Source organism: Fistularia commersonii, chromosome 34, assembly GCF_037954325.1.
Source record: "Fistularia commersonii isolate RoL2024-O1a breed Wild chromosome 34, RoL_Fcom_v1.0, whole genome shotgun sequence".
In the NCBI taxonomy this organism is placed as follows: domain Eukaryota; kingdom Metazoa; phylum Chordata; class Actinopteri; order Syngnathiformes; family Fistulariidae; genus Fistularia; species Fistularia commersonii.
In genome coordinates, this window is record NC_141317.1 from 2765699 (window position 1) to 2791747 (window position 26049).

Below are 26049 nucleotides of genomic sequence, written 5' to 3' on the forward strand. Positions count from 1 at the left end.
CATTCCATAAATATATTTGACCCCCTTATTTCTTATTTTAAACCATGTTTACTCTTCAATGAGGAAAAACAGACATCACTCCTTCTGCGTAACAGTTTGCACTTTAATTGTTTCCTCATTCACTAACAGTTCAATGGTGCAAGATTACCATACACAGAATTAAGATATCTGCATGACACATCTATGCTATACAGCGAATGGATTATAATTATTACAAATACAGTAAACATATTTACATTTTAATTCAAGCTCCATACAACACAGATATTTACAAAATAAGTATGAAAATGAAACCAGTCTGACAAATAATGTACAGTGTTAAAGTCGTGGTTTGTCTTTTTTTTAGTTTGGTGAACAAATCCAAAGGGAAAAGTTGTTAAATGATATTAATCATCACAGGGGAAGATGTAAAATACCATAGCTAGTTTTGTTTAGAAGGCATCAATGGGAAAGTGTTGAGGTGAAGAAAGACATCAGCACAAACAAAAATGTATTATGATCTTGGATATCTAGCTACTTCATGTTTTATTCCCTGATATAGAACAAAAAAAAAAGTTAAAAACCACTCTTGTATTGTGATAATTCAAATGGCGGACTAGCATGAGAAGTTAACATATAGTCTTGCAATCCAAAGCAGATTTTCACTCGAATCACATTCTAATAAAAAAGGAACCACTAATGTAACCCATTGAGAGTGTGCAATAGGTTACATTATAATTCTCTCTTTTTTTCCCTTCTTTAATGACGGAAAAAAAACATCATCATCATCATACATTCAACTGCCACACTATCATTTGGTTCATTCTGAGTAGAACAACTAAACCGCAGAGTTTATTTGAACAGTTAGTTGAACCTTTTATTGATATGTGCAAAGAGCTGCAAACTAATATATACATTGCAAACAATAAATACAAATCCAAAATTATATACTTCTGCAAACTAGTTGCTGAAGTGAAAATGTTTGCTCTGACAAGCACTCACGCTGAAGCTACTGGGAGGTGCATCTCTTTGCACTTAATATCTTTAGTGCAACAGTACTTTTTTTTTTTTTTTTTTAATCTTTCACAAAAAATATCACTTCTCAAAAATCACACGGGTTATACCTCTCTGACCAGCAGGTTGGCAGACCTGAGGCAAGAGGTTTTGCTAAATTCTAAAATCTTAAATAACGTTTTGTCTTTAACTCATAGCAAAACTAGTGCATACAACCATCGTCTGGTAACTCTGTTTCCACATATTCAACCATTACTTCCTCATTTCATCCTAAACAGCAGAGATATAACTGGTTGGCTGGCCAGACTTTATTTATATCCATCTGCACCATCCTAGCTTTCCAGTATGTGGATACAGAGCTGCCCGGTTGGAATAACATGCCCAGAGCTAGATTCAGCAGCCAGTGTTAAATGTGCAGAGCAAAGATTTAAGTAACCAACTTCAGAAATAAAATATTTGTGTATATATTGACCCTTTAATATCACTTCTTTTTCAATATATTTTCGAGTAACAGCTATCCAGTGTAGCCATGATCAGTGTCCTATCAGTTTCCCGGATCCGATTCAACTTGTATGATATGCCATCATCTTGCTATAGATATGTGTTAATGTGCAAAATAAGGTTAAAAACAATTACAGTTGAGTTAAAATTAATAAAATAAATGCCCCCTGTTACATTTTGTATAAAACTTCACTAGTAAAATCATAATACTTAAGAGCATAATAGAAAAAGAAAGAAACAATGTTATGTCAATAAGAACATTTTTTAAAAAATGTTGTTGACCCAGTATGTTAGATGAGTTAATAAGTTAAAATCCAACACAAATCAAAATAATAGTATACCGCGTGACATTCCACACCGCTTTACTTCAGAGTGGAGTCGTTGACACTTTGTCCAAGTGTAAGCAGGATCGCCGAGGTTTAACCATTGTAGCCGAGGATTAACCATTGTAACCTCGTTATTTTCATTACTTTTGTTTGGTGCCGATGGTCAAAAATAACAGCCCATGTCGAGACTCTCGAGGCCCAAACTGCTAAGAATTAACAAGCACGCTGATCCCAGGTCAGACTGCACGAATGATTGCAGCACCTCGTCCCCCTCCTTCGCCCCTTCAAACCCCAGTCTCTGCGTGACCTGCTCACGTAGCCAAAGGTAACAGGTAGGTGACTTCTTCGTGGTTTTATCACTGAAATTCGAAACCGTCCTTATTCATGTTTGCGTGTTTGACGTTGTCACAAATGCACAAGTCTAAGTTTTCACCCTACTGACAGACAAAACACGTGAGTTGGTGTATGTACAGGGTGAGATCTAAAACTTACATGGATGAAAGTGTTGCCCTTAAGTTATTCACTGAGTTTGGACAAATAGTTCAGTGTTCAAATTTTGCGTCTCTAATGGGAGATTAGGAGGTAGTACCGCAAATTAGAGTCTACTTTATAAGGAGGCGACAGCCTGATGTAAATCTCATAAAAAGAAAAATAAGGAAATATTAGCAGCAGTAATATCTTAAGTTTCTATGCTTTCAATGGCAGAGCTCAAACTGATATGTCACTTGGAGATATTTGTATTTTCCCTTCATGATTCCTTCCGTTGGTTCTTAGTTTCAACATTGTGTTCTCTTGAGAACTTGCTGCAGTCGTCTTATGGACATATTACTTATAATAAAAAGGAAAAATAATCTACTAGGTAGACAAATAACACTGAAGAGACATTTTACAGATGATTGGCAAACTGAAAGTTAGTGGGCCAGAAAGAACAGTTTCTGAAGAATCGTGCACACAAGTAGACTATTACAACATGCTACTAGTTACAGTGTCAGGGAATGACAACAAAGCGGAACAAAATTAGACCCAAACATTATCATAGAAACAAAAACACGGAAAGCTGAAAAGGGAGAGGGGGCGTAGAGAAAAGCGAAGTTGGCAGCAGGTGTTGGAGGGCGAGGGGAGGCAAATTTTTGTGGAAGTGAAAGTTTTAGTCGCATGAAAAGAGACTTAAGCCACGAGTCTACTTACAAGAGAAAACTGTCAAGAATCACAATGATTAATAAGTGTTAACACTTGTTATGTTCAAAGGCTTTTCAGAAAGAATGCAAGCCGTGGTTTCCTGTGCGCCAGCCGACTCACTCAGTTCTTTGTCAGGCCACTGCGTCTCCTCGCCAGCTTGGATCTGAGGGAGCGACACATCGACATGGTGATGAAATCAGACTCGTCGATTGAGAAACCTGGGCTGTTTGACGGCTTTCGCATACACTGTGAGGAGGTCGTTTACCTTATCGTTCCTGCCAGCAAAGGGTTAAACGCGTACAGCCAGTCATTCATGTCTTTCTCATTGTTGGCCTGCAGCAGAATTCCTCGGTGTTTTGTGCACACAGCAAAGGTGTTAGGAGTCTGAAAGAAAAATGGTTAATATTTCTCAGACTGCCTGTGCAACTGATGACAGACATCAAACTACGAGTGGCGTTTGGAGTGGTACCTTCAGCATGGCCTGCTGGTCTTCACTGTACTCAACCTGTGCCGTGGAGAGGTTGAGTACTCCTCTTTCCACTGGGTCCTTGTCGTTGTTATAAATGAAGACGTACGGCCGGCGGACAACCACAAAGTGCTTCACCCATGAGTTGGAGCGCGGCTCCATGAAGCTGAGGAAACCTTTCTTTGACACAACAGATCTGAAAAAAGAGAGGTTTCACATTCTTTTACTTAGAGTACAACTTCATTTCCTTTTAGTGGTTCCCTTCAGGGGTCGCCACACCCAATCATCTGCTTCCATCTAATCCTATCATCTGAATTCTATTGACATACACCAACTAACTTTGTGTCTTCTTTCACTCCATCCATAAATCTCTTCTTTGGTCTTCCTTTAGGCCTCCTGCCTGGCAGTTCCAACCTCGGCATCCTTCAACAAATATATTTTTTACCAAACCTCCTCTGTTTGTGTCCAACCCATTTCAGTCTGCCCTCTCTGACTTTGTCTAAAATACTGAATCCAACTTTTCAAAGTGTCTCGATCAAACCACACTAGCTTTTCCTATAAAATGCATAGAAGAACTGAACCTCACCCTGGTCTCATTTCCTCTATGTCAGGCACCAAGTTGAGGAACTCGTTCTTCCCAGCACGGGCAAGGTAAGACGTCTCCAGGGTGGGAACCATTGGGAAGTTCTCATAATCAGAGCAGGATGGGCTGGAGGCACGGGAAATGTTTTCGGGAGTCCTGGGGAAGAAAGTACCGGTTACTTTTCATAGTCAAAGAAAAAAATGTCGACACCTAAGCTAAGCAGATCATGAATGAACCCAAACTCAATAAGTGTTTACTTCTGTTCTAGGGAGCCACAGCGGGAGTCAGATAGAGATGGGCAGGTGGAAGAAGGGGTGAGTGTAGCGCTGCTGAAGCTGTTCACTGATGGATCACGTCCCATTGGCGACACGTCAGACAGCTATGGAAAAAGAGAAAGACAGATGATAGCACAAGCCGAACTTCTACGTCAATTGATACTTCGACCATAATCCAATGAATGAATTCCGAACAAAATGCAAACATAAGGGAAATGTGTGCTTCTACTAGAATCTCATTATTTCTGACCTTGCAGTCACTGATGCTGTTCACCACCTGGTTGTATTCACTGTTGAAGGTGTGTGTCAGGAGTCGCAGGCACTGCACAAGAATAACAATAACAGAAAAGTTCACAGAAAGTGAGACTGCTTCCCTTTGTGGATTTATTCTGTGTTGTCAAATGCAGTCCAGTGATACAGAATCTGTTCTCACCTTGGTGGCCAGCTCTTTTTCACGATCGACCAGGCTCTCGATATCGGCTGAGTCATAGCCACTGCTCTCGCTGGGTGTGATGGCGCTCTCGAAAGTGGTGTTGGAGATCTGTGAGGAGATGGAGGTGGAGGTGGACAAAGTGCCTGAGCTCATGCTAGGAGATAGCGTATCTGTCAGGGACTTTGTGTTGGGAGCAGTTCCTACAGGAGCAGCTTCACCCAGCTTCTCCCTTAGCAGCAGGAGGTGACGAGTCTTCTCCACCTGAACAAACATTGAAAAGTTTAATATAGTAAAAAAACTTTTACAAGAGGATTCACCAAGGCTGCTACAACTTTCTTCAAAATGAAACTGCAAAAGGTATTGCTCTTTTTGAAGAAGACAGATGAAGCGATTTTTTAAGGACCCACTTCATGCAGCTGCTCCATTTTCTCCAACTCCCATTGGTGCTCCAGGATGAGACTGTCTCCTCTGGGCCTCCAACCAGCCAGGTTCTCCTCTCCCCGCACATAAGCCACTGATGTATCTAGGACCTTCCTCCTCCGGCGCTGCATGCCTGCTCAGGACAAGAGCTCACATTAGAACAACCCTGAAAGTAGAACGGAAGTCACTTGCCAAAAAGAAATCTGCAATGTTGTCCATTTTCAGAACGCTCACCTGGACTTCCAGTATCAGACATCTTGCACAAGCTCAGCTCATAGATGCCAGTCACTCGGTTGCTGTGATTAAGGACACAAAGTTCCATTATAAAAAAAAGTTCCATAAATCTAAAACAATCTGGTGGTTTCACTTACACAAACGGCTCTATGAAGGCGGACTGTGTCCTTACCAATCAGGAGTTTTAGAGTATCCGCTCCCAAAGAGGTTCCTGAGGGAACGTGGAGGGGATATCTTTGCATCTCGGGAGTAGAAGACCATACAGATGTCTTTTGTTATGATGGCAGGCTGGATGCAATGATCGAGCTGTTAAGAGAAAACAAGCCGTACTCAAGTTAAAACTGGCTTCCTTTATAAGTGTTTGCTATGGGATCCACAGCCGAACAGCTGCAGCTTACCTCCAGATATGCAGACAGAGTCATATAGATCTTCTCCCCATACGGTGTGACACGGTTTAGCAGGAGGGAGTTGTGCAGTGAGCTGTCCCACACTGCTTCAAAACGGTAGAAGGTCCTGCAGGGGATGACAGCATGAAAAAATATTATGAATAATACATTTTCAAAACAATTGGTAGCTTTATTTTGCACAGTCTAAGTGTATATTAGTCATTGCTGTGTGGATACTGCCTTGGTGATTTAACTACAGTAAAAACTGATTTTGTTTACACATTGTGTAAACAAAGTCAGATATCATTCAGTTGCAGATGGTGTGAGTGGAAGCCTGACAGATTAGTTGGTGAACAATGTGCACTCTACTGACTGAAGTGGCCCTCACACTTATCCTTCATCATAATGTGATGAAGGAAACCCGCTGAAGAGAGAATGTAAGTACAGACACAACATGAAAGAAACAGGCTATTAAGTGCAATGGAGAAAGTGAGACAGGAGGCACAAAGCAGACTAGAGGCAGCTTGTTCTCTGCATGTCATGATTAAGTTTGCTAATACTTATTGTTGTAGCAAAAATTTAAAAATGCAACACGAGAGAAAAGGGAGGAGCAATTAGTACTCCTTTATTCTTCCCATGAATTTGACTAAAGTGAAACATTTGATCACTCAGAGAACATTACACATTAGTCTGTCGTATTTATCAGCCTGCTTTCTGCACTCAACATTTGTTAGTTGGGTTTTATCTGTGCTTCTTCCTTTCTATGCCTAAGGGAGGCACTATAACCCACAAAATTAAAAGCAGATACAAGGAATGGCTCCAAAGACGGAAACCATGTGATGTGTAGGTTTCAAATTGGTGCGACAGTCACAAAATCACAGATTAATACAAGCTAAGATTTGCAGTTACAGTTGGAATGCCTTTACTTGGCTATAAAGTTCTTTTAAATGCAATGTTTTTTCATTTGAATTTTCTATACAGATGAAAAGAAAGGCAAACCAAATGTAAGACACCAACAAAAAACACAGACTGCATGAAACTTATTTCTATGAATCTATACACTAAAGAGAGCCATAAAGATCTTTCACAGAATGAGCTTTATGTTCTCCGGTAACTGGTACCTATCAATATCCTTATCAATAGAAAGCCTGAGCACAATCAACAGTCCAGCAGCAGCAGGAGGAATGAGTGCACAGAAAAAAAGAGAAGCATAAAGAGTCAGATAAATGAGCATGGAGAAAATGAACAGGGAAATCGAAGATAATGAGAATGATAAACGTTCATGCAATGAAATAATGTATCTCTGACACGTGAAAAAGGACACATTAGCAAATTAGAGCCAAAGTGTTACTCTGTCTTTTGGTAACTCAATAACAAAGAATTTAAAAAAAATCCTATCTCAGGAAAAGGGGAGATAAAATGCTATACTGAGTGCTACATGTTGCAATTGTTGTAACATGTTGTAACACATTGAAATAAGAAATGCTCTTGCAAAATGCAAAATGTGCCAATTGCTGTTTTGATGATCATATACATGACAAGAAGTACAGAATACATGTCAATTGGTACCTTTATTATTATTCTATATTATTCTGATTTATTGTCAGAAGAATTTCAGCTTAATGTTAGACCATTTGTTTTGGTTGATATGATAATCAGGCTAAGATTACAATCTACAGTCCAGACAAGCTATTCATGTCAAATGATGTTGAAATGTAACGCTCATTGGACGTAAGCATTCAATGATGGAACGCATAACTTGAAATTCTGTGGTCGTCACCATTCTAAACCAAACAGTTGTCATTAAACATGACAATATACATTCAAACAGGTGTGTAGCTTTAACAGCTTAAAAACTTTAAACACTACAAAATATTCAAATAAAGTATCATAAAAGTGGATAATTTACATCAAATATATTGATCTGCAAAGTGTTAATATCAGCCATACAAGTGTATCTTAAATACTACTGTCACAAAGCTTAAGATTCTAGAACGTGCCAAGAATCCAATGTAACAATACAATATATATCATTCAATCTACATTTAACTGTATTTTCATTAAATATATGTTTAGTTTGCGCTGATCAGAACTGAAAAATATGACATTTAACATTTGATCCCTCTTTGTAAAGGGTATCTTGACTAAAATTTATTATGGTGGTTTATTATGGTGAACTTTGCATGTACCTGTTTGAGTTGTGGGATGACTTGATATTCTTAGCAGAAATAATGTTAAGAGACAGAACAGCGTCGGCTGCGCCATCATCCACTTCAGCCTTGTTCCTGATGCGACCTGGGGAGGGCACAGATACAACCTGCTTGAGTCACTACCATCTTTACTAAGGGCTACATCTCTGATGAATGCCATTCTGTCAGTGTTCACTACTCACTACATGTCAACTTGTTCTTAAGTCTCATTAAATATCAGCAGATAAAAGTAAAATATGTGAAATGCAATTATTTGGTCCATCAGCTGCATCCCTAGTATAAACTGCTGACAAGCAGGCAGCTTGAGGCACATCCGACCCTGACTGACATCAGGAGAAAAGTTTTCCAAAATACCCTGAGTGCTAATGCTGGGCTATGCTTGTATCATAATAATGCAAACATTTGTCATATCCACTTAGTCTGCCATTATAACAAGGTAAAAATTACACAGCTACACCCTGTGATTTCAGTCGAGTGCGGTTAGTGTGTTTAAGCAGTTGTTTATCTCTAGATGAGTGGGGAAAAGTCTTCAAGTGAAGGAATTCAAGTCCAGTTGCCACGACAAGAAGATTTCGAGAAGAATTCACCACGACCTTGATGACTGAGAACCTCCACAAACTAAGGGTAGAGTTATTCACTCCTGCTCACCCACGACCAGCTCACGGACGTCCTTCCAATGGAGCTCGCTTCCTTTTTCATGAATAAGAGTTACTGTGATCCTCCTCTGGATCCCCTGTAGCAAAGATTACCTGAGCTTGGGATCATTTTGTTTCTACATTTACAGAAAATACAATTGCTGGCTGAATTAATAGTAATTAAAATAGATAAATAAAAAAACATATGTGAGTAGTTACAATGGTTTACATATTGATTACCTGGTGGAGCAGGTAAGTACCATGACACGGTAGCCCTCCACTGTGATCCACCACAGCCGGGATGTACCTGCAGGGCAAAGTTGTACTCAGCTGAGACAATAAATGGTGTTTTATGAATGTATTTTAGTTTCAAACATTTAAAAGTGAGCTTATTTGTTAAATAAGTCAAATGCTTTAAAAGATATATGTGTGCATGTAAAGAAATCCCCCAAAGTCGGAATGCTATCTCTGAAGACCTTGGTCATTACATTTAAACAGCAAATGGTGATAATAGGTCACTATAGCATGATCAAAGTTGAAGTTCTTCTTTGAGCAGGAAGTGAATGAAGCCACAGGAGAAGCCTAGAGTTAATAAACTTACTGCAAAGGTAAAACCTAAGCCTGGTTATGGACAAAACTCAGTTTGGTCACATTTAGCTCAGTACTTTGATACAATTGGAGACATTTCAAGCTTCACCTTGCTGCAGCACTGCTCAGTATTTGTCAAATTTGTCATGTGCAGCATACAGATTGTGGTTCATGTCATCTCGGACATGAACCATCATCCTACCCTACTTATCAAGACACAGCTGAGCTTGAGTAGTCATTGAAAAATTAGCTGATCATATGACATTAGTGACGCAAAATATATGAATTTAAGATGCATGCGCAGAAACTCACTCTCCCGTGGGCTCCAGCTCACTTATCTCGAACCAGACTAGCAGATCGTACTTGCTGACACACTGACCCAAGTTGGACTTGGTGATGGTGTTCAGCTTGGTGGCTGGGACTGACACACACACACACACACACACACACACACACACACACACACACACACACACACACACACACACACACACACACACACACACACACACAAATTTAAAATTGGATTTGAGTGGAAATTCTTAAGGAGTGAATAAAAATGTGGCATATTATATTCATCATAGTATATTAATTGAAATAATCTGATTAGTAAATGCACGCTGCATTGGGATGTGAAAGCACTGCTGACCCCAGACACTTAAATGATATGTAAATGACAAAGTGCCTTATCAGAGCATTAAAAAAAACATGCTTTGTGTTGAGGAAAATAGTCAAAGATTACACTACTGCTGACAGCACCCTGCTTGTCGGACACATCAGGATTATGTTCCTGTTGAGAGGGACTAATCTCTGAGCTCACAGCTATAGGTTTCTTTTGTGTTCATTGTAGAGGAAATAAACATTATTCCACATGAAACCTACAATAATTAGACAGCAGCTAATCCTAGGACTGCAGAAACTTCTGGAGTCTTCTGGAGTAATTAAAGTTGTGATGCTCTACCACTCACCGTCTCTGATAAACATTAGTATTTAATTTATGGTTCATTTCTTTATTTGATAGTGAGCACTGGTCAATTCTAAGTGACAGGTAAGAGTGTGACCTAACTAAATCTGCAGCACATACTACCACTGCAGAGCTTTTCAACAAGCCTAACGGAAAAATGACAATCACAGCACAAGTCTAACCACTACTACAGAGGGGCAGCTATGACTTTCTGGTTACTACCATTTCTGCTGCACAGTACTAACCATGGTGCCTGGGCACAATAAACACTGGGTAATTGAGCACTGGCAGGAAAGGAAAGTGTGAGAGCTGGTCAGCCTCGTCCTCGAGGCTGGCCACAGCAGAGGAGGCGAAGGCATTGGCATGCTCTGACAGTGTGTCAAGCACCTTGCCATGCACATATCCACTCATCAAATATCGGATCAATTCTATCTTACGGGTATGGTCTGAGGATGCCATGTGTGATGTTGACGGAGGATGAAGCGGAGAAGGGAGGACAGGGTTTAGTTAAGGGGATTATAAGGAGGGGGGGATGATGAAGTGTGACAGAAATCCAAAAGAAGCAAAAAAAATGAGAAAAAGTGGAGGAGAAAATAAGGCATGCTAGTTTGACAATGACAAATAAAAATGTGCCGTAGTAATAATGAAAGATTTGGAAAAAAGAAGGTAGTTTCAGTGTAATGTAAACTCCTTACCTGGTTTAGATAGTGGCATAGGAATCGGATAGTATTTTCTGGACGGTGTTGGTGGACTGTTGAAAATGATTTAGGGATTAACTTAGAACAAGAGCAAAACTTCTGCAGGCAAATAATAATGACAGTATCCAAATCATGGCTCATTGTAATTTTTTTCCATATTCAGGTACTGACACCAAAAAGTAGATAGCAGAAACCCCTGACAAGGTTTTTTTTAACAGAAATGTTACTTTCATTCATTTTTAATAACTCTTTGATTTTCATTTATTACACATTTATTTCTTATATACCAACCTGATTAATTCCTGGCCATGGAAGTGGAGGGGGTGCTGCTGGTAGTGGCCAAACACTTCAAACACGATGGGCTTTGTCTTGATGTACTCAATGAATGACTCTGTCACCTCGACTGAAATCTGCTCCAAAAGTGAAGAAAGAGGTGTTTTCAGACCTAAGGTACACAAGGTTAAGTACCTAAGGTTAAGTAATTAATCTGAAACTGCTACGTGTGTTATATTAACATTTTGGACGTGGTAAAAGTCAAGAGGTGCTCCTTTGCCAGTGTTCTTTAAAGGCTCGGTGGAAAAAGCTTCATCATGGCGATGCAGGAAACTAGAAAAAAAGAAATGAACGAGTTAAACCATCAATTGCATTTTAGAATGTAAAGATGTTTCCTTCATTTAAGTTAGCAAGAACGGAATTATCTGCAAATTAACTAAGAACTTCTCATTCAACAGTGCTACATTGTTTGAATAATAAACTACATTTCAAGTTAGTTCAATAATCAAATTTACACAGTTCCAATGCACGGACATTCATTAGTGGACTTTTTTTATGGGGTTTGTGAACTTACTTGAATTGGCAGAAGATATCAGCATACTCAAGTGGGATGGCTGTAGTCTGTAGCACAGTAACGCGGAAGGTGAACATGCTGCCCACCTCCAGCTTACCAGCTAGACCATCACCACCACTCAGCTTGGTCTGTGGGATGTTTCCAAGCTTAAGATCTGCAGAAAGCCATAAAAGCCAAGTTAGAGCTGTCAGCTACTACAATATGACCACATCCTGCATTTTCAACTGTGCTTTTCTATCTACATGTGAATTTTAGCGGAACATGTCTGGGAGCCCTTAACCATTTCATTCGCTCCTTGTAAGTTGAAGGCACACAGCATACTGAGGCAACGTCACAGAAAAGTGCTGCATCAAGTGCTCCCCCTCTTTGGAGCAGTTGCTCAGACACTTTTGCTCAAAATTCCATCAACCTCATAACTGTCAATGCTTTTCAGAATCCAATTAAAGATGATTCATCTGGGGGGACCCTGGTAAACAACAAAATACAGCAGAAGCTTGTTCTCCCTGTATCTGCATTCATATAGAAACAATAATATCATACAAAAAAGAAGCAAAGGGCCAAGATTTACCAGTACACACGCTAAACTGAATGTTGCTGTTTTTTGTGTTCACCGTTTTCGTATTAACATCCTTCTCGCTTAACAGCTGTCCGACTGAATGATTATTATTGAAATATTGTAGTATATGACGTATGGCAGCAAGCATTTCTCAGTTTGTCTTTGCCTTGTCTCCAACAAACAAAGACAATGTGGTAAACGAATCAATAAGATAAAGGAAAGGCCCGATGATACAATCCTGCTCAGCGCCCAGATGGCACTCGGCGCCATGAAATAACCTACATGAATACAGACCTTTGGGCTCCACAAAGTACAACCATTTCATGTGTCTGTCTTTTATATAGCTCATGATTTGTAGTACAGATTTCACTTGTTACACATTGATATCCATCATGCACAGTCCAGTCAAAGCAAGTGCACAAGCCTGATTTCCATATCTAAACATCCAATGCGGCCTTTTGGATTCAACAGGACCATCTGGCAAGTGTGCATTCCACTGCCCTGAAAGGTTGAAAATTATGAGTGGAGAGGTGAAGGTCTGGCAGCCGTACCCATGTCATTGATTCTATTGAGCTCCTCTGACGGTGTTATGACCTCTGAACTTTGACCCTGACCTTCCACAATACGCAGCTCTTCCAGGGACAAGCCAGAGTGGGTCATAACCATGGAGGGAAAGTCATTCTGTGAGTATAAAAAAAAAGATAGAAAGAAAATTACATTTGTATTTCATAAGTAATTTTTTGCATTTTTATGCTTCAGAAACTCATTTCAAAGGGAAGAAAAAATATGAAAACCCCATCTGTAATCACTCTCACACTTGGAGAGAGAGGGTTTTTTTGAAAGTTTATATTTATTTGACTGAGTAATACCTTTTTGAAGTATTCGTCATCGAAGGAAATCTTGGCAGTTCCTGACTGTCTAACTCCTGACCCATAGTCTGGGGCTTCCTCGTCAGCTAAAGAGACAAACCACCCTCTTATCAAGACATATCACAGACTGATACAAACTGTTAAAACACCTCAAATCAATTTGGCACACCAAATCAATTTACTCTCAGTCATTGGATTCGGAGCTGAAAAGCTCTTGGAAGACATTATCACAGTGCGATAAAAGAATGTCATCTTCACATTTCTGTTATCTTATTTTAAGACTGATGAATGCCCCATTCTGAGACAATTATCAAATTACAAATATAATTCATACATTCAAAAACTCTTGTGTTGCCCTTTAGGTAATGTTATTACTGTTATTAATTATTACTCACCAGCTATAGCCTGAACCCCAACACGCAGGAAGCCACGCACCTCGCCTTTCTCTGTTACTATGGCAACACGATGAATCAGCGGGACAGGGTACAGCAGGTTGCTCAGGTACACGAAAGCTCTAGGAGTAAAACAGGAATCAAAAATAAAGGGCTGATACTAAAGCAGTCTGGAAGAACTGCTGCAGTCTGCCACGTAATCCTATTCAAAACAAACAGAAATATTTCATGTGGACAGTGAATGAAGAAGCTCTACATCATCTACATTTGCTCGTGATTTAAACATCCGATTAAGAACACCCAAATCTTGTATATGACAAATAATTAATTATTAGTAACAACTGTGTCTCATAACAAACAAAAAGAAAACAGAAACATAAAAGCATACTTGTTTAAGAAAACTGAAATCAGCAGCAGCTCAAACCGTCTACTGTGTTTGAAAACTGTGACAGGGATGATAATTCAACTGGGGTGCAGCGATAACATCTGTAAAGGAGTGCTTTACTGTGTTGTGCTATGTTGAGCTTTGTTTCTCACCAACTGACAATTGGTTTTGTGGGACATGATTTGTTTTGTTGCACAAGTGGTGACCTACACTTTCTCTGTTGCCCACCCCCTATCCTTGGTCCCCCACACCCAGAGAGAAAAACTCAAGGCCAAGGCAGGGAGAGAGATATCAATCTGCAAAATCTCAAAAGTCACAGTGACGCAGGTAGCTGAGCTGCAGCTGTTGCAGAGTTGTATTGGACTGAAGCCTGCATTGATTGGTCATCTTATTCTGAGCTTGGCACACCGGGTTTATTACTGAGCTAAATTTACTGCTCTGAAGCTACAGCCTTGGTACATAGTGTGCTGTGATTTCAAGTGCTACTGCAGCATTTAATTTTTTCAAACATTGGATTGCATTTGAACAAACAGATAACAAGCGAAGAAACTGCAAACTACTGTGTTAATGAAAATACTGCCTCTAATACAAACCAAGAAAAAATGTTAAAACAAACAGGAGTAAATAAAACAGTTTCAACCAAAACATGACTCAAACTACAGTAAATCTCAAACATAATTTGAGGGATTAAACAAAAACATAAAATGACAGACAGTTTATCAACTTGGACACAGCTGATTTATGTACTTCACACACAGATGAGAGTTAATACAGTCAGCACATCAATGGTGGCGTGGGATAAGACATCACACGGAGGTGGAGCAAAGAGGCTGGTGGCCCTCATAGCTCTTACAAAGCGGGCTTGTGCGGCACACAAGTATGACTAATCATATTAAATTCAAAGCTGGTATATTTCATCTCTGCAGAGCTGTGAATATATGATCTGATCCTGAAATATTATTTTTCACTACAGGGTTTAACGGAGAATTAATAAATCCGTTTCTACAGAGCCTGCTGCTAAACTGGATAAATTTATTATGCTCTTGCATTTACACACATGTATTGCAAACATCTGTTTAGGCTGGTTAAACACTTAAACACAAAGTGTATTTTCTTGATTACGTAAAAGCTCACAGGCACGAATAAAGAAGTAATAAAAATAAATAATGACTAAATTTAGCTACCATAAAGTATCATTTAACCAAGCCACCCCATTAAAATGTACAGTAGGCTGTGTGTGGAGGACATGGGAATGCCAAGTCCAATTACCAACCTTCCCACCAGGATGAACCAGGGGGAGCGGTCATAGAAGGGGTCCTGGCCATCGCTGAAGATGTCAGAGCCTTCCTCTGTGCCAGCATCTGAGCTGATGTCATCCACGAAAGCCTCATCATCGATGAAGTCAGACATCTCGCTCTGACGTTCATCCGCCAACTCAGTGATCTCAGAGTCAGTGGTTGAGAAGGTAGGCGAAGGTGTGCGGTCAGCCAGGTGCTCATTAACACAACCATGGAAGATGGGGGAGCTGAGGGTCGGTAGTATGGGAATATAGGCAAGAACCAAGGAAAGGTAATAATGGAATAAGAGTAAAACAGCTTATTAACACTGGTTTTTCTCTCAGTTGGAATATAAATATATTACCATGTAAGATAAAATAAAGGAAACAGAATAAAAGGGAAAAAATGGCAAGTTTTCCATTGTAAGTAATGTAAACAATGTAAAACAAGTTTTCTACTACTACTTTCTTTTTCAAGGAACTCAGTGACCCAGTTTTGTTAAAGAGGCTTAACTTTGATGTAAGATCAACTATTGCTTATTTAACAAACTAATACAATAAACTGAGACTGCTCAGTTAAACGTGGGAAATTTATGCCAAAATTAAATGCCATTTTGAAAATATTTATATGTCAGCCTTCTAATGTATGCTGTGCAAAAGAGAATAGAATACAAAATGTGACATTTTTTCACATTATTCAAATCCATAATGTCATTAACAACCTTCAGTAGGAACTGGAAAGATATTAAATGAAGATGGCAAAATCCAGAAACAAAAGATCAATAAGGAATGAAATAAAAAAACATAACTTACAAATGAAAAACAAACAAACATGATATTTAATAAATATAACATGATACATATTTTTGCAATGATAAAAACACAACAGATGGCATAAAATTAACAGCAATGAGTAAAAAAAGAAAGCACATGATTTGTCTATATCTATGAACATAACTGGCCACACATTAAAAAACAACACAAGAAATGGATTTACATGAGTATGGAAGAACAAACACAAACATTAATGATCAAATATGATGCTGAAACATGTACTGGATTTGGAAAGAACAACTATGAACGTTGGGATGGACAAATGGGATGGAGATTAATGCTTGATCATATTAAGATTAAATGACTCTCAAAACCTATCTGAGTGATGGTATATAGAATTACTTGGCAACAAAAGCAACCTAATGCATGAAGCTTCAGACACCGGATGCAGCAAATGTGTGTATTTGGCGGTGTTGGATGCATTGTTTTGGGGTGTGTTGCATACCTTCCAACAAGTTTGAACCAGTGGAAACGATCATAGAAGGGGTCATTTCCTGTAAGAGTGCTGTCGCCACAGTCATCCTGGTGTGTGGAGGCCATCTCTCCAGCACGATCATACATTTCTCGCATCTGGTCAAGCCTTTGCCTGCAAATGTATCAATAGTTACACCTTGTGTTAGTGGCTGGTCATTGCAAGCAGTGGCTGAAGAGTAGTCCCTTCTATATTTGAGCAAAAACTAGAACTAAGGTAGTTCATTCGAGGATATGATCATTACTTGAGTTTTTCAAGGGACCAGTAGTGTGTGGCTCCATTTTTTAGGTCCTGGACCTCAACTGCCACCACTGTGCGTGGGAAAGGCCGGACGTCTCGCTCTTTCTCGGGCTCTGGTGGGAGAAGCTCTGGTGGCAGTGGGGAGTACAGAGTGTCTGTTAACAAGACAAACTGGAACTGGACCTGAAGGAAAGGGCAGATGGAGAGAATGGAAAGATAGTTAAAACAACATCAGGCCAATCAAGGCAAGTAGTAACTGTAATGTGGATGGTCTTGAGGGTTTCTAGCTCAGAGCTTTCATCCATTGGCGTGATGAAGATCAGGATTTTTTAGTCAATTAAAAGACCTTGGATTTATTTTTACTCTAACTGGCTATCAGCCATAACACCATTTTGTTGCTTCCTCTGGGGACAGTATAGCAAATCAATAAACAACACTGAACATAAATTTCAGATGGACATGTAACACCCCCCTGAAAATGTCTCCATGAAAAATGAGCCATCTCCAGCATCAATCATTTAGCGCCTTGAACCAGACAAGAATCTAATTCCCACTGGTTCCCTGGCGAGGACGGCACCCTCTCAACCAACCAGCTGCTGATTTATGACAATTCTGTTCCGCTATGTGACACTACATCAACAACCAACCTAGAGTAATTGGATAGATTTTTTTCATGATTTATCTCAAACATTCATAGGCCCGATTTTAACACCTATGACACAGTTTAGGCCTGTGTGACATGGAAAAAATATCTCACTTTCAAAAGACCATTTTTCATGTGGTCCATAATCGGCTTACGTATTGTCAATTTCTTGCAGCGTCATCGGAATCAAAAATCATTTATTGATCCCGGTTGAAATTTATCAACCAACAAATTTTCATGTAAAGTCAAATTTGTTTGCAAACATTCATACTTTGGTTTAATATCTTTCAGTAAGTAGTCACAGACGAGCAAAAACTACTCACGCAATACAAATCGATATATTTTTTTAAACTGACTGTTAAAGATAGAAAACCTTCGATGATCAATATTGAACTCTCTCATTTCAGTTATCAAGCAGAAGCTCATTAACTTACTTTCTTCTTAAGCTCCACACTAATGGCATTGGCCTCCTTCAGATAAACAGCGTTTCCCCACAGCTGGTCACGGAGGGAGGTGAACTGATGGTACCTCCACTTCCTGAAAGCCCACTGAGCCAGCTCAAACTCATGCTGAGTCCACGGTACTGCAGGCAGAAGGTCGACAAAGCTGAAGTTAACACACCTCCACATACTGTACACATGTATATACACACAGCTGATGCATAATAACTTCCAAAGGACTATACCGGTGACTTTGTTTTGGCCCGACTGCAGATTATTTGAGCATGTCTTTAAAGCCGTGAAGGAAAACATTGCAATGTTTTCCCAATAAAAGGTTGACGCAAAAAAAAGTGTTGTCGACGGTTAACTGTACTGTACTAACGGAAAACTGTAAAATTAAGATGCATCTCCAAGCTATGCTCACACTGCACAAACATACCTCACTTTTTGCAAGTGCTCACACACAGGCATGCACGCATACGCGCACACAATTAAACGTAAGAAGTAAGGAAATAGTAAAATACTGTCCTGATTTCACATTAAGTATTTTGGTGAAATATCGCACATGGCGTAGGCAGTATTGTTGCATGCGTGGAGATGGAATATTGCACAAATGTCTTTGCAAGCGCAGTAAATATTGTATATAATTTGAAGTCATTGGTGCCCCATTGTGTGTCCAACAATGCTGGTGTTAAAATATTGTGTCCTCTGTGTTCCAAGTGTGGATATAATGTTAGCTTTCAGCTGTGAGATTCACTGAAAAAGATTAAGTTGAAAACTTTCTAGATTTGGATTGTCTTATCCTGGGGGCAGTAAGCAAGCTCAACACAGACACCACTTTATCTTTTTATCACTGATTTTTTTCCAATGATTCGTTGCAGCAATGATTGGGAAATGATTTCTTGTGTCAATCACTGCTCAAAGGCAAGGAAATGTTGATATCCTGCTTTAACCCACCACAAACAGTAAGTTAAATGCATTTGAGAGTCGAGAGGATAAAAAGAGAAATGAAATATGATCATGGTACTTTGACCTTTAACTGATGGTTTATAAGTACATTAGTATGTTTCATTTTGAAAGAGATTACGTGATGATTCATACATGACATATGATTCATAAGCGGTGTGACGTAAGACCTTGTTAGTTAGATGTATCAACATTAATACGTTTGAATTAGTCAGAATTGAGTTGAGGTCATATGTTTTTACTTTAATTGTGTTGATTACGTAAAAGATAATACTATACGTACATTCCAGTACGGTGAGATCTGGATAGTGTGGAGGAAAGCATTAGGTTGTCTTATGTTTAGAATATTGTTTGACAGGCAACTAATGGCATTGTGCTGAACTAAACGTTATGAGTACGCACCCTCCTCTTCCTCCTCTTCCTCCAGCTCTTCCTCATCAGGCGTCTCAGCAACTAGTGAGCGAGTCTCCACCTGTTTCTGAAGTTCCTGCAATTTGCTCTCGTAAACCTGGACACCACCATACAAGGAAGGGAGAAGAAAGCATCCACAGCTGAGCATCAGTGACAGCTACAGTACAGGGGAGCCATGCCAGCGATCCACAATCACAACTTAGTCTCACTCTAAACTTCCCAGACATTAAAAGCATCCTGTGTCATATATATTCCAATTTAAGTTCCACACAACACCTTGATATAATCCTGATCTAAAGAAAAGATAATGTTAGTATTAAGACACAATGATGAATGTGGCAGAATTGGGATGGTAGATGGTTGTTAAATAAAACGTGAAAACAGATGACAGTTTTAAGACCTTTACTGAAACTCTGGACTTAATGATCTCATCATATACAGCATGTTTTCAAAATATTCATGTTAAAACCATTTTTTTTGAAAACTTGCCACCTATGTGCAAGACCTTCTCTAATACCAAAAAACATAATATTTTAAATGTGAGAAACTATTATTTTCTTTATTCAAAAGAACTGAGCAACTTTTTATTTTCTAGGAATGAATCACTATTTCATAGTCTGACCAAAGTGGCAGCGGAAATAGATCCGAGGTAATTGTTGAAGCTGAGTCAAGTGTAATCCAATGAGGGCGCCATGCTCATCATGCAGGACAGTCTGTGGTCCGAGTGACCTCATCGTGTTTGTTCCTCAGCTTCTAGGAAGACAAAGCAGGCTTTTCTTTTGTTAACCTCTTCACTGCCGAGTGAACTAAAGGCCAAATTCTCTCAACACAATCAGCCTACGGTAATGCAGTAAGACGTTTGCTAAATGCACTGCTATCGAACTCTACATGACTACAACTAGATATATTAGTTATGACAGCTCAAAAACTTGGCTAATTCAATGCATGAGTAAGTTCAACAATAAGAAGATATAGAGCTTTATTTGCTGTGAGAGCTCAAGGGTTCTCCCAGATATGGAGATGGAGCTATATGACTGGATGTTCTAAGGCTGGAGAAAAAGTGATAAAGAATATTATTGTGAAACTTTTTCAAATCTAATGCAGACACACAATAGCATCCTTTATTAGATGCACACACCATGACAAATATCATCATGTTTATGATAAATTTCTTAGACCTTTTATGACAGTCTGGCCACTTTGTCCATTTCAAATTCAATTTTTGAGATAAATAATAGTGCAGTATCCATCGGTGTTGATAAAAGTTTTTTAGGGCCAATAATATCTGGCTCAAATTATTTCCACAGGAAGTGTTTTACTGCGGCCAGAATATGCAAAAAAGAAATAGTTTACAAATTTTGCTTTTCATCCAACTCAGGCTGAAACCTACATTTGCAAAAACTGAGGTCAGCCCAAACCTTTGACATGGAGAGAAAGAGAATTATAGTGTGCAGAGATGTACTAGTTTATCCCAAACCTGTCCGTACTATTGGTCATGACTCAGGTACGCTTTCTAGGAAAAACAATACTGGTTTAGGAGGATCAAGGCAAGAAGTGACATAAGACGTGTTCCAAGATGTGTTGTTAGTAACAAAGAAACATTGTGTTTCCGTGACTTCTTCTCACCTTTGAAGGTAAATAATATTGAATAAATTGTCTGTCAGAATGCAATCAAACTGCCTATGATGTAAAGCTTCATGTATTAAAAGTTTATCCTAGCTGTTTTGGTATAGATAACAACATAATGGACAAAAAGTAGATTGTGTCAAACATTACTCATAAGCTAAAGAGCTTTAAGAGACAACTTAAAATGCTCATATCAGTAATCGAAGATGTCTCTCAACAATCTAGAGAGCTTACTTACAGCCAACTATGATATCAGTATGATTTTGTTAGCGCAGAAAATAAAACTATTGCTAATTTTCCATTGAGCCACTGAGATGGTTTGATCTAAAAGAAAGGGACAGATTACTGGCTGCCTCTTTCTGCCAGTAGCAGTAATGATGGCAAGGACCTGTCTTTTGTTGCTTTTTTTTAACTCGTAACTTCTTACTTACACTTGAGAAATATAATATCTATAGATATTTTGAAGGACAAACATATTTTTGCCCATTATGCTCTTGAGCCTTATTGGGCTCGTGGGTGTTTGCATACTGATTGGGTTTACCTATGGCTTCCTACAGAAATGTAATGTTTAAAATATTCTTATTAGAGTGAAAGACATTCACTACAAATTCAACATTAACTCTAATCCCCTGTCATAATTAAATCTTAAATGTATAACTTACAATGTCATGTGCACATAATAAAAAAAAATTGAGATGGTTTCCAGTATTAATAGGTAAGGTCTCTTGTGAGTCTATGTTGCTCACTTGGGCATATTAGTGATCAGCATCCCGAAATCAATATGGCTGTGAGAAAAATACATACCACCCATGCATAACAGATAACTACTCCTGTAACATGTCATTTTATTTCATTCATATGTTGAAATAAATGTCCAACATAATATGGCATTCTAGTCTCGTTAAACCTATGAACAACACTGATCAATAGCAAATGTGCTTTTGCACAAAGTGCTTAAAGGAGGACCAACACAACTTGGTAAGCAGCCCAAATGAGGCACTTGATATTGCAAAATCAACAGCAGATGTACAATAATCAGCAGACTCTTAGAGCTGAGACCTAACACAGAAAAATACATACATTTTAAAAGAACAATATATGATACATTGCCCATTTGATTTTGTATACTCTCCAGCTTACCTGGTAGCCATCTGCACCAGTGCACACATAAAACAACAATGTTCATTTGAGCATTTTTCAAGTGATGTAAACTACTACATGCAGAGAGAGTAAGCACATGGGTGGGAAACCGGACTTGCCATATCATGCCATATCATTTGGTTTTATTTTACAGCATTGTTATGGGAAAGTAAATACTGTCAACATTTTGTATAAAACTCAGCTCCGAAAAAAGCACTTATTTACCCAAATTATGGCTAAGGTCTTGTTAAATGATGTAAAGGCCATCTGGTATTGAAATGTAAGAACGAGTGGTTTCCTTGAAAGCTACACATGTAGCAAGAAATTGACAGGCAGACTTGCTGCTAATACAGATAAGCGGCAAAAAACAGTTACAGCTAAAAGGCAAATCGCATTTGACATGGATAGTTCTCCCAAAAAACATTATACAAACACTTCAAGTCTTTGTCTTTGCTCCAACATTTTCAAGGCAAGTCTTTGGAAACCTTGACAATACCCTGCAGGGCATCCATTTCAAAAAGATTGTGAACTCTGTGCTTACTCAGTAAAATAAAAACCCAAATGAAATTTAAGACAGCATAATGGGTCAATAAGAGTCCAGTTCATTTTGAAATGCATATACAGGAAGAGAGGACAGGTGTTTTCTAAAAACTGTGGACTGGCAATAATTGATAATTGATTGTAGGTGATATTCTGTATGACTTCTTACAACAAGGGCCACCTCTTAGAATTTTAGCGTCAGGTTGCTTAGTTGGAAAATGTTCAGGATTCAAAGGGACTTTCAATTCTCAGTGAAAATGCACTGGAGTCAGATTTAAGAGAACACCAAATATAATTGTTGAATAAGAATACGGAATTTCGTACTATATTAGGATTACTTTATGATCTGCCAAGGAGGTAATATTTCAGTCCATATCTGTTAGTGTTTATGAGTTGTTTGTTACTAGTGGTAGTAATTGTGCTTGCTCTGTGTGTATGATGGGGGGTGGATGGCAGAAAATAACCCATTGAGACCCAGAAACAGATCTGTTCAACAGAAACAGTGCAGTTTCAAATACTTATATTAGAGGTATGCACTTACAAAGTGACAGGCTTTTGGCAGATTTTTTGAAACACAGAGGATGCAACACAGAAGAAACTGATTCATTTAGGGGCTAATGTAATTTCCAGTTTCTTGCTGTTGCTTTTTTTTCTTTCTTTCTCAAAAAAATTGGCCTTGGCCGAGGCATATGCTGTACAAAGTATAATTTAGTAATATCTTGCTATACACACTACTGCTGTGCTATTACTGGTCTGAACTTGCATATTTCAAATTAATCTAAATAGGGGGGGGGTAAAGCAAGAAGTTTGTTTACTAGACATTAGACGATGACATTATATTGTCATTTTGAAGTTAGTGAGTGTAGATATGGCATTGAGATTATTTTGAAATATCTGACATAAAAGCAAAAACGAAAATGGAATCATATTATTCAGCGGGATTAGTTTGTGCGAGAAAAGGCACTTTTGAATACTTATTATTTGAATATCTAGTCAAAAGGCACAATTCAATAGTGCATAAAGTTGTTCAAAAATCTGTGTTGAAGCAAGCTAAAATTGGTCATTTGATTCCAGGGCTATATGAATTTATGGCCAAAAATGACTTGCGGTACATCAAAAAGTATAAAATGAAAAACTAATTCTGATTCTTTTACCCTAACATTGATTTAGATGGTACTTGAAAAGAAATAAATATGGGGTGTTCGCAAATACAAATCGGATAACAGAAACAAAAACCTTGAAAAAAAATTAGACACAGCTATGTGATTAAATTGTAGTTGTGAGGATAACGGGAAATAAATCAGCACTAAGATGGCAAATGTAAACTCAGATAACCAACCGTAAAGAAAAATTTGGCAGATAAAACATGATTGATGAGTTGTCATACAGTCGGAAAAATGAACCAGCAACCCGTGGCACACTTCAGGTGGAAACAGTTCTGTTCTTCAGATCATTATGATAGCTCTCTCAATGTCAGTGATGAATACACAATGCAGCAAAAATGAGTAAAACAGCATATATTATGACAATGATAAAATGTTTTTTTTTTATAATACATACAATGCTTTTGGATCAACCAACATCACACTCACAATCAAGTGAAAAAGTCACAGTTTCGGATGTTTGATTCAGTCAGTTTTAAGCTGTTGTGATCTGTAATGTGTTTGCCTACTGAAGTACATCAATGCTAGTTCCTCAGTCCTGCTCAGACTGCTGTCTCTCTGCTGGCTTTTAGGTTTGGAGCAGACATTTGTCTGCGCATTCGGGGAGGTGCCTGAAAGTTGATTGGATGGTTAGGATGATCAATGTGATGGTACTGCTGGTAGCCATTGAAACTGCCATCTGAATACATTGTGCTATTATAATGGCATGGCTGTTGATGGTGTAGCTGGGGATATGCTGGCTGGTTCTGATAGTGGCGGGATTGGTAGAAAGCCTGTGTGTGCCTTCTGTTGGTTTCAGGTTGTTGCAGCATTTCAGTGGAGCCAGACGGCCGCTGGCGGAGATTGAAGGAATTGCTGCGGCCTCGTTCGTGGGGCTGCTGATGCTGGCTATTCCTATAGTTAGGTCTGTGACCCTGGTTTAACCCCTGCTCTAAGGTTTTGCTTCTCTGTTGGTGCGCTGGGCCTGGCAAAGGAGGTGTGACTTCGACGATAGAGGCGGCCATCTTTTCTTTAGGCTGATCCCCATTCACAGCCTGGCTTTCTCCCTCTTCTTCCTCTACAGCTTCTTTGGGGACTTTGAGCTCAATTACCTGCTCATCCGTAATAATAATATGTGTACCAGGACTCCACGAATTGCGGTGCTTGGGGTTACTTTTAAATGGGAAACGTAGCTTGCGATCTTCCGGGGGTATAAAGCGATGGGGCCCAGTATGCCGACGAAGCTGCTTGGCAATTTCTTGTTGTTGAAGGTTCTTGAGGCGTAACTGCTCTTGGCGTATCCAGCGCATCTGTCCTCTCTTTAAGGTAGAGTCGCCTCCAGCAATCTGGCCGTTTTGTGAATCAACATCTTCTTCATCTGGCTTTTCAGGATTAGAAAGGCAGGGAATTTGAGTGCTGGCTGTGGTGGAAGCAACGTCTGCATCGGGAAGTTTGTCTGGACCCTCTGGGGTGATGAGTGGCAGGACCTTCTCCATTTTCACCATCTTATTCCTGAGAGCACGAATCTCTTCATCTTTCATATTATTCTGTTTCTTCACCTCTTGCAAGATATCCTCAAGTTTGTCAATATGCACCTTTAGCTCGTCCATGACTGCCCCTCCTGGTCGAGATCCATTGGTGATGACATCCTCGATACGCTCATCGCCAACGCCTACAGTGTCCCAAACATCCCGAGCCACCGCCCTCCACGAGTCCCGCTCATTGGGGTCTTTCTTGCTATAGCTCGCACAAAGCTCCTTCATCTTAACAATAGCAAGGGCCTCAATCTCCTGACGTGTGTGGCGGAAATCATTGAGCGCCACTTCATAACAGATTTCTTTGACGGCCTGGATCTTCAGGTCTGAGATGGTCACCCACTTGGAGTCCTTTGTAATACGCCGTCGCTGCGGGATCTGGTACATTTTCACGGGCTCTCTTCTCTTCCCACTGCTGGGTAATCCACACTTTTTCACTATGGTTTGTAGTTTACTGGGAGGCAGTTTTTCCCTCAAGGAAGTGATCAGTCTCCAGCTCTCCTCACAAGATCTCTTATCTGAGTCATCCCCACTATCAGAGTCGCCATCCTTGAGAAAACAACACAGGAAACAAACCAAATGGTTCCCCCAAAAAAGGAGGTTAAAATGAGAAATCAAAGAGAAGATGAAGGGATGAATTCAATAAAAAGGATGAATGAAAGCTATGAATATGCAACATGAGAACTTCAACCAGAGTCAATTGGAAGATAAATCATTGCAACATTTTTGGACATTTAGGGGGGCTAATACACTTTTGCAATTTCATTGAATTTTTTTTTGCATACATCAGCATTAAGCCAGATGTATGACAACATGCAGTTCATTCCCACAATGTTCAAAATAA

General features: G+C 39.2%; 1 protein-coding gene across 20 annotated transcripts in view; it reads right to left on the minus strand.

Moving 5' to 3' along the window:
* Positions 1 to 85: 85 nt before the first annotated feature.
* kif1b (kinesin family member 1B) overlaps positions 86 to 26049 on the minus strand; it is a 61092-nt gene continuing 35128 nt past the window's right edge. For 9 of the 20 annotated variants that reach the window (XM_086141199.1, XM_086141206.1, XM_086141204.1 and 6 more), the window contains 29 exons: positions 19214 to 19319; positions 17840 to 17988; positions 16767 to 16945; positions 16496 to 16636; positions 15214 to 15465; positions 13559 to 13677; positions 13164 to 13249; positions 12846 to 12975; positions 11739 to 11892; positions 11407 to 11497; positions 11183 to 11301; positions 10889 to 10944; positions 10439 to 10639; positions 9542 to 9650; positions 8882 to 8948; positions 8655 to 8739; positions 7986 to 8091; positions 6918 to 6944; positions 5809 to 5923; positions 5583 to 5716; positions 5411 to 5472; positions 5164 to 5309; positions 4757 to 5017; positions 4574 to 4645; positions 4306 to 4427; positions 4052 to 4204; positions 3469 to 3661; positions 3265 to 3383; positions 86 to 3162 (listed from right to left, as the gene is read on the minus strand). In XM_086141199.1, coding sequence (XP_085997325.1) covers positions 3120 to 3162; positions 3265 to 3383; positions 3469 to 3661; positions 4052 to 4204; positions 4306 to 4427; positions 4574 to 4645; positions 4757 to 5017; positions 5164 to 5309; positions 5411 to 5472; positions 5583 to 5716; positions 5809 to 5923; positions 6918 to 6944; positions 7986 to 8091; positions 8655 to 8739; positions 8882 to 8948; positions 9542 to 9650; positions 10439 to 10639; positions 10889 to 10944; positions 11183 to 11301; positions 11407 to 11497; positions 11739 to 11892; positions 12846 to 12975; positions 13164 to 13249; positions 13559 to 13677; positions 15214 to 15465; positions 16496 to 16636; positions 16767 to 16945; positions 17840 to 17988; positions 19214 to 19319 — 3597 coding nt within the window. In that variant the 3' untranslated portion in view covers positions 86 to 3119. The remainder of the gene's footprint in view (positions 3163 to 3264; positions 3384 to 3468; positions 3662 to 4051; positions 4205 to 4305; positions 4428 to 4573; positions 4646 to 4756; positions 5018 to 5163; positions 5310 to 5410; positions 5473 to 5582; positions 5717 to 5808; positions 5924 to 6917; positions 6945 to 7985; positions 8092 to 8654; positions 8740 to 8881; positions 8949 to 9541; positions 9651 to 10438; positions 10640 to 10888; positions 10945 to 11182; positions 11302 to 11406; positions 11498 to 11738; positions 11893 to 12845; positions 12976 to 13163; positions 13250 to 13558; positions 13678 to 15213; positions 15466 to 16495; positions 16637 to 16766; positions 16946 to 17839; positions 17989 to 19213; positions 19320 to 26049) is intronic. The other 11 variants (XM_086141215.1, XM_086141214.1, XM_086141212.1 and 8 more) reach the window with 6 other exon arrangements.